This window comes from Malus sylvestris, chromosome 8 (genome assembly GCF_916048215.2).
Source record: "Malus sylvestris chromosome 8, drMalSylv7.2, whole genome shotgun sequence".
Classification (NCBI taxonomy): domain Eukaryota; kingdom Viridiplantae; phylum Streptophyta; class Magnoliopsida; order Rosales; family Rosaceae; genus Malus; species Malus sylvestris.
In genome coordinates, this window is record NC_062267.1 from 15,762,530 (window position 1) to 15,771,599 (window position 9,070).

At 36.9% G+C, this 9,070-nt stretch overlaps 1 protein-coding gene across 1 annotated transcript; it reads right to left on the reverse strand.

The window, feature by feature from the left end:
* Positions 1 to 3,951: 3,951 nt before the first annotated feature.
* Positions 3,952 to 4,958, reverse strand: LOC126633296 (pollen-specific leucine-rich repeat extensin-like protein 1). Its single transcript, XM_050303871.1, has 2 exons — positions 4,864 to 4,958; positions 3,952 to 4,815 (listed from the first exon to the last, which is right to left on the reverse strand). Exons 1-2 carry the CDS (start codon positions 4,894 to 4,896, stop codon positions 4,324 to 4,326), a joined length of 525 nt encoding a protein of 174 aa, XP_050159828.1. The 5' UTR covers positions 4,897 to 4,958; the 3' UTR covers positions 3,952 to 4,323.
* Between the last annotated feature and the right edge of the window lie 4,112 nt (positions 4,959 to 9,070).

Here is a 9,070-nt window from a genome sequence, read left to right on the forward strand (position 1 = left end):
CTGCAAGAAAAATTGCCCAAATGCACATATTGGGTTAATGGCACTAAATACGACGGACCATACTACCTTGCAGATGGTATTTACCCAAGGTGGGCTACGTTTGTCAAAACAGTGCCACATCCACAAACTGAAAAAGAAAAACACTTCGCAAAACGTCAAGAGGGGTGTATGAAGGATGTGGAACGTTGTTTTGGCATCCTGCAAGCTCGTTGGGCGATTGTCAAGGTTGCAGCTAGAATGTTTAATGTCGAGGCTCTTCGATCCATCATGATAACATGTATTATTCTCCACAACATGATTGTGGAAGATGAGTATGATTATGATGTCGTCGATGAATATGAGCCAGATCCGATGAACAACTCAACAACACGTATCTACTGTGCTCATGACTAGACCGAAGATCCCGTGCAACACGAGTCGTTAGAAAGGGATGTACGTTACAATAAATTGATCGTTCAGCGGTACACTGATGTGCAAGAGCCATATTGGCACATAACCTACCAGAATGACTTGATTGAGCACCAGTGGGGATTGCAAGAAGGTGAAGATAATTAAAATAAGCTTGTGGTTGAAGAATAAAGTGTATTTGATGAGTTTAATGTAATTTCATTTTAGTGTGTTTTTTTTTTAGTTTATTTGATGAGTTTATGTAATTTTATTTTAGTGTGTTTTTTTTTAAGTTTATTTGATGAGTATGTAATTTTATTTTAGTGTGTTTTTTTTAATTTTATTTGAAATTTTATCCGAAATTGGTTAAAAATCTTATCTGAAAATAAAACTATTTTTTTTATTTATTCTTTTTAAAAAATATAAAATATTTTAAATGGGCTGGGTGCCAGCGCATTTTGTAGGGATGGAGATCGTTTGTGCCAGCGCATTTTTAAACTGGGTGCTAGCGCATGTTTTGGCCTATTACTGTTCACTGGGGTCTATTACTATTCAGTTGAGTGGATAAATACATTGGGTGCTGGCGCAAAGTCTTTAGGGGTGGAATTGCTCTTAGTTGAATTCCTATTTTAGGAGATGGATGAGAAGTGTGATTTGAAAACTCATTTAACTTTCCCTTACTATTCACTTTAAATAATACTTTCCTTTGTGCACTTCCATCCATTAGGTAAGAGCAATTACTATCCACAAATTTAAATTATATATTTTTTGGGTTGTTTGGTTGGCCTTATCCTCCACATATCATGTTTGCCTTAGATTTCCAATGAGATTTTCAACCACTGTCATTGCACCATGTGTCATTATGCATTAATAATATTCTTTCATATTTTTTTATAAGATTCTTGACCATTTATATAGTGTCATGTGTTCCTTAATTGTAAGTGAGTTGATTGTGTGTTTAAGTTTGTTTAAGTGTGATCCTCATAAGTTTTTTCATTGAAAATAAAACGATTGTCTAATTCCAATAATTTATTCCAAATACAAGGCAAAAGCAAAACATTACGACAAGATAATTAATTAAGAATAAAATGTGAATCCTAGCATAACCAACTACGATATTGAAACGATTGACGTTCTCTTATTGACCTTCTTGCCTATTAACTCCCTTTATCTTGTCTTTGCTTCATTTCTAGCCTTATCTTGCTCATAAGATAACTTGTCTTCCTCCATTCAGTGCATGTTGGCAAGCCAATTTGTCAACTATTTCAAACTCCATCTTGCAGCTCCTTTTTTAGCAGCCTTTACCAATGGCGCCTCTGATGGCGACTCATTAGTAGTTGATTTGTGTAGGGGAGTCTTGTTCAACACAACATGTGGACCATTGGGCAAAACTTTGTACTTCGGAGTACGCTTCATAATGTTCCAATATTTGTGCCTTGTGAATGATATCTTTTTCAAGATTGAACCACATTTGTGCATGTAATTGCTGAAACCAAAATTGTGAAACAACATAATGAGTTGCATAATAAAGGTCTAAATATTATAATAACATGTTAATTACATTTTAAATTTATTAATAACAAAATGTTATTACCTCATTTACTAGATTATTGCCACTTTGATAAATTTCTTTTGCTTTTGCCAAGGCTTCTTGCCAAGATTTCAACTCTTGATGTAGATACTTGTACTTACTCGACATAAATTGCTTGATCCGGGATGTGCCTTGCTTCTACTCGACAATTTTTTTTTTTTGAACAAACAATATTATCTATATTAAGAGGGGTGGGCTTAGCCTCTCAATGAGCTAACAATAACGCGGTTCAAATTCGTCTATGGTAAGAATCGAATCTAAGACTTCTCACTTACAAATGAAGAGGAATACCACTAGACTATAATACTAAGTGACGAATTTGTTTGACAAATTATGCATGAATTTTTTTCACATTTGTTGCACCCTCATCTCATTTCCCGTGACCCAGTCACGAGCAACGCACACACAACCCTCAAGTAAAGCAACGTCTTTCTCGATCAACCAAATTACCTTCTCCCTCATTTTTGTTGGTAAAAAAAAAGGATTTGGAAATAACAAATATAGAAGATTGTCATAAAAATAAATATTGCGTTGTGATGTAGGGAATGAAGAAGATAGTGGGTACTTTTTAATAAAAAAAATACAAAACTTCATTTTAATCCTTGGTAAAGATGACCTTTAGATTAAAACCATGTGTAAGATCAAGATATAATTTGAGTTCCTTGATACATTAATAACCTCATTTATTAATTATATTTTGATTTTGTTAATTATTTCTCTTTTTCTTCCTAATTTTTAATGTATTAATTTTATTTTATTATAATTATAATTTTCATTTCATTTATCCTAATATATTTTATTGTAAACATTTAGATAAACTAATTTTGTTATACAATATATTTCGATGTACTTTGTTTTATTCATTTAGGTACATTAAATTTATTATAATAGACGGTGCATACATTCAGATACACACATTTCGATACATCCATTTCAATACAAACATTTAGATACATTAATTCAATATAATATATTTTGGTACGAACATTTCGGTGCATACATTTTAGTACACACATTTAGATATATTAATTTAATATAATACATTTCAGTGCATATATTTCGGTACTAACATTTAAATACATTAGTTCAATATAATACATATCAGTACTAACATTTAGGTATATTAATTGAGTCTTGAAGAATGTTAAATAAAATTAATAAATTAAAAAACTCTTTTTGGTAAAAAAATAAATTAAAATTTGTATATTAATAAATTTAAATATTGAATGGAAGACATTAAATAAAATGTACATTAATTATTTTGAATTAAGAATACATTAAAAAATTATAATCAATATGTAATTTAACACTAGATTTATTTTAAATTTCAATACTCTTGAAACATTAAAGTTAAAAAATCCCATAAAAAATCATTGAAAGTCCAAAGTTCTTGATCATTCGTCTATTGAAAATCCAACGGCTCACGAATTGCCACTATATATACCCGTCTGTGGCCCTTGGACTGATGCAGCGGGCTCCACAACAGCCGAAGCTATCGGCATAATCGCCGAGTTCACGCGTGCATTGCATGCGCCAAACAAAACAAATATGTGAACATGGTTTGACGTCATTTGGCAATGCTGGACTTCAGATGCTTGGACTCTTGAGTGGGCTTTTAAGAGAGTATTTTGGGTTTGGCATATTTCACTTAAAGCTGCATCCCAATTCCCACCGACATCAGGCGACGAATTTCTGGGACCAAAAGGGCGTAGAGAAAGAGTTCATAGGCGCTTCTGCTTCTGCTTTTACTTTCGTAGGTGCAACCCAAAGTGCTTTTTCCCCAGCTTTCCGAATTTCATCATTTGAAATGCGTCCAGTGAAATCCAAACCATTACATTCTAGTAGTTTATTCAATCCAAATATCAAATATCAAAAATAAGGACGGAATCCCATCACAAGATAAAATATATTATAGTAGAAAAATAAAACAACTCGATAAAGGTAAACAAAATTACATGGAATTTAAAACCAAATTTGACTTAAAAACTTATTTGCAACCATATCGTAAAAACTTGGGGATATACACACGAATTTTAGAGATACAGCTCTAATCTCCATCTTCTTAAACCTAAACCTAATTAATAGAAAAGTTAAATAAAACAAATTGAAAATTAAACGCTGAACCAGACCGACCGTATTATCCCTGCACACTAATTATCCAACCAATAAATTAAAAAGGAGAAAAAGCGTTAGATCCGACTGCGAATTCATCCATCTTCCCTTTGAAAAAATAAGGGGAGGAACGACAACCACACATCTCGAAAATTAAGCCAAAATCCAAGAATTTACACTGCAATTTGGCGGTCCACTGCTGGACCGGCGACCCAATGGACTAGCCGGCCCAACTACAAATTCAGCCGCAGAAGCTTCAGCAGCTCGCTTGCCGCAGCATCTGTGCTTGTGGCAGCGCCCTTCTTGGCGAAAAAGGATGGCAGAGGCAGAGAGCTTGGAGGCGGCGAGGCTATGCACGACGACGATCCGGCGTAGAAACCGGCAGTCCGGTTCGGGTCCGCCTGTTTGCTCAGCTTGGGAACCCGTTTCGTTTCCGGGCCCATCCGGTTCGTGTTTCCAAGATCCGGAGCTTGGGGCTTGGGATTCTGCTTCTGTGGCGGCGGAGCCGGCACTTGGGGCTTGAAATTTTGCTTCTGTAGCGGTGGAGCCGGCGCCGTTTTGGAGATTTCTTCGCCACGCTTGAGGATTTTGACCTGACCCATGACAAGGTTTTGGGGGGCCGGGAATTTCTGGACCGGGCGAGGAAGGTTATTGGGCCGGCTGGGCCTTCGGTTCTTGCCGTCGGGCTGGGGGCGGCTTGGGCGGCCGAGGCAGCTAGGGTTAGGGTTGCGATTGAAATTCGTTACCGACTGGCGTGAGAGTGAGTCCTTGAGGCAATCCTTGGGACTGAGCACTTCAACAGCCATCTGAGACCACAAAAATTACAGATCTGAAAATTCGAGCTTTATATAGAGAGAGAGAGAGAGAGAGAGAGAGAGGAGGGGATTTTACAGAGATTATCTGTTAAGAAGGGAGGGTTTGAGTTTTATAGGGGAAGAGACCTAAAACTAAAAGTAAAAGAAGTTCCAGAGGCGGTAGCGTGTGTAACCCACTTGCCACAATTTGGGTAACCATTCCTATCCCTTAGTAAAATGGGGTTTCCTATTCCCTTACCATAATCAGGTTTTTAGGGAAAAATGTTATTTAGCCATTTATTTGAAAAGAGTGGCGTAGATGTTAAGTTTTTCGATTACGCTCGCTTGTATCGTTTATATTCTGTTATGAGCATCTTTCGTTATCACCTATTTATCATCAATGTAAACCTGACAATTTGTTATCTCATCTCTCAGACAGGAAAAGATAATAATATATTGAAGCAAATTGTCTCAAAATGTAAAGATTTTTACAGTTTGATTTACTTATGTTGGGATCCCAAAAAGGACAGTTGATTGAAACCAATTGGTTCGGTATACAAATGTCTTCAAACCAAAAACAATATATTGAGTTTGTACTATTAGGAAAACTGTTTCATTAAGAAATAATTAGAGTACATCATTCGTATATATAGAGCTATACATTTGCCAACTAAGCAGCTGTACACTTGCCTATTTGTCCTACAACTAATTTTACGAGAATTACAACAGAAAATCAAGATAAACTATCCTTAATATGCCCCCTCAAACTGAACGTAGGCAACTGAAGTGATAGTTTGTCTCTGAGAAGCAAAACCCGAGAAGTGGATAGAGATTTGGTGCAAATATCCGCGATTTGGTCCTGTGAACACACAAACTGAACGATGACAGCATTGGAGAGAACTTTTTCCCTTATATAGTGATAGTCAATCTCCACATGTTTAGTCTGAGCATGAAATAAGGGATTCTTAGCTAAGGAGATCGCAGAAATGTTATCACACCACAATGTAGGAGAACATGATAGAGACACACCAACATCAACTAGTAACTTGCAAAGCCATGTAATTTCAACAGCTGTGTTTGCTAAGGAGCGATACTCTGCTTCAGTGGAGGAACGAGCCACGGTTGGCTGCTTTTTAGCACTCAAACTGATGAGAGAGTTGCCCAAAAAAATGCAATAACCACCTGTGGATCTTCTATCTAGTGTACACCCAACCCAATTTGCATCTGATAAGGCATTAACAGTGAGAGAACTTGAGGTTTTTGGAAACCAGAGACCAAGCTCAAGTGTGCCTTTCAAATATCGCAATATTCTTTTGACTGCCTGGAAATGTGATTGTCTTGGTTGATGCATAAATTGACAAACCAAGTTAACAACAAAAGAAAGGTCAGGTCTTGACCAAGTAAGATATTGCAGACCTCCTACAATAGATTTGTATTCTTCTGGATTAGAGAGCAAGGGAGATGAGTGATCCAACTTAGATGTACTAAGAGGTGTAGCACATGGTTTTGCACCTGCCATGTTTGTCTTGGTAAGCAAATCAAGAATATATTTAGTCTGAGATATAAAGATTCCAGAAAAGGACATGTTAACCTTAATGCCAAGAAAGAAATGAAGAGGACCCAGATCTTTGATTGGAAAAGAGCACTGAGTTGAGCTATTGTATCCTTGCAAGCTTGGGAAGATGGACCTGTGACTAAAATGTCATCCACATATACAAGAATGAACACCAAAGAAGGATCCTTCTTGACAAAGAGTGAGTGATCATTCTGTGAACCACAAAATCCCATAGATTGAAGTGCACCATGAAGTTTCTGATACCAGGCACGAGGAGCTTGCTTAAGTCCATAAAGACTCTTATGTAACTTGCAAACATGATTAGGCTTAGTAGGATCTTGAAAACCAGAGGGTTGCTCCATGAACACAGTTTTAGAGATAGTGCCATGCAAAAAGGCATTACTGACATCTAACTGATTTGAAACCAGTCATACTGAGATGCAAAAGTGAGAAGAAGCCTTATAGTTACTGGTTTGGCCACAGGACTGAAGGTTTCTATGTAGTCTAAACATTCCTGTTGATGGAAACCTTTTGCTACTAACCGTGCTTTATAGTGGTCAATAGTTCCATCAACTTTCTTTTTAATGCGAAAAACCTATTTACATCCAACAAGACTTCGAGATGGGTGAGGAGGAACAAGAGACCAAGTATTAGTATTGACCAAAGCATTGAATTCCTCCTGCATGGCTTGTCTCCAGTGAGAATGTTTTGAGGCTTGGATATAAGTGGTGGGAAGAAAATCAGGAGATATGTGAGAAGGAAGATGATGTTTAGTGGCTGAATAAGCCTTAGGCTTAAAAATACCTGATTTGGATCGAGTTTGCATAGGGTGAGTGTTCTGAGGTGGTAATGGTTATATAGTTGAAGAATGGTGAGAAATGAAAGTGGGAGAGGTGGGTTGGAAAGGTGAAGAATTATGAGTGTAGGAAGATGCAATAGGGTGTATAAGGGGGAAGGATTAGGGGCTGTAGGGAGTTTGGGGAAGATAAGAGTAGAAGGTATTGAAGATGAAGGAGTAGTGGTTGATCTTATGAAAGGTAAAGCTTGAGAGACTTGATGAAATGGAAAGGTCAATTCATCAAATATAACATGTCTCGAGATATAGACCTTTCTGGATTGAATGTCAAGACACTTATAGCCTTATGATTGAAACTATAGCCAAGAAAGACACAGGGCTTACTTTTATGCTCAAGTTTGGAAGCTACATATGGTTTTAACCAAGGAAAACACCTGCACCCAAATACTTTCAGTGTTGTATAATCTGGAGACTTTTTGAACATATTTTCCTAAAGGCAGGATCTAGACATGGTAGGCAATTTGTTTATAAGATAAACTAATGTAGAGAATGCTTCAACCCAGTAAATATGGGGAAATGAGAGACAACTAAAAGTGTTTCGAGCAGTTCCCACTATGTGTCTATGCTTACGCTTCACACAACCATTTTGCTCTGGTATGTGAGGGCAAGATAGTTGATGATATTGAGTGAACATAGAACTGACAAATTCACCTCCAGAATCAGATCTTAGTGTAACAACTTTAGTATGTAACAAAGATTCAGCAAGGGCTTTGAATTCAACAAAGGTCTTGAATACCTTAGATTTACATTTGATAGGGAAGAACCAACAATAATGAGTGAAATCATCCACTATAAGGAGATAATATCTATAACCAGATACAAAGAGAAGTGGAGCTGGACCCCAAACATCGGCATGCAAAAGTTCCAAGGGTCAAGTTGTAACACTAGAGACAGATACAAAAGGCAGTTTGGAACTTTTACCCATTGCACAATTTGAACAGAAAGTCTTATTCATACTATTAGAAACATGAATACTAGACTTAGAGACAAGTTTATTTAAGACTTTAAAAGAGGGATGGCCCAATCTTTGATGCCAAACGTCTGGAGAAGTTTTAATAGTGGTTGCATAAAGCTTGTTTGAACCAGCATTGACAGAGGCAGAGAATTGGTAAAATCCATTTTGCACAGGGCCTTTAAAAAACGTCCTCGTCGAAATAATATCCTTCACAATGAAGTGAAAAGAATAAAGGTGAATTGAACACCAATTATCAATTGTAAATTGATTGGCAGAGAATAAATCTTGCTTTAAATCAGGGACATGTAACACATTATGCAAAGCAAAACGATGAGAAGGAGTATGTATGTAGGAATAGCCAAAATGAGAGATAGGCAAACCTTTGCCATCACCAATATAGACTTGTTCAGGGCATGTGTAAGGTTCAAGATTTTGGAGATTGGCTAAAGAACTTGTTATGTGTGAGCTTGCTCCTGAGTCAAGAAGCTAAGAAGTAGAGCCATTCTGAGAAGTGTTAGCACACATAGCAGCTTGAGAATTTCTGTTACCAAACTGAGGATTCAGATGATATGGACATTCAGAAGCTTCATGATCATACTAGCGACATATTTGACAAATGAGTCATTTTCCAAAAGAGTTGAAACCTGAGCGACCTCCACGATGATGCTGTTGATTGGTGCGATTGTAATTCGAACGCGAATTGTTACCACGATAGCCAGAGAAATTGTTCTTGGGCTGTGAAGATCTAGGATATGACTGATTGCGATCTTGAGAACGACCTTGATACTGATTGAAATAAGAAGAATTTTGAGCAAGAAAA

What these genes read in the sequence shown, in the direction of transcription:
- LOC126633296 (XM_050303871.1), bottom strand. Translation starts at nt 4,896, where the DNA reads ATGGCTGTTGAAGTGCTCAGTCCCAAGGATTGC. An exon ending in TGCTCAGTCCCAAGGATTGC is followed by an intron (nt 4,816 to 4,863) that starts CTCAAGGACTCA and finishes TTCAATCGCAAC; the next exon opens with CCTAACCCTAGCTGCCTCGG.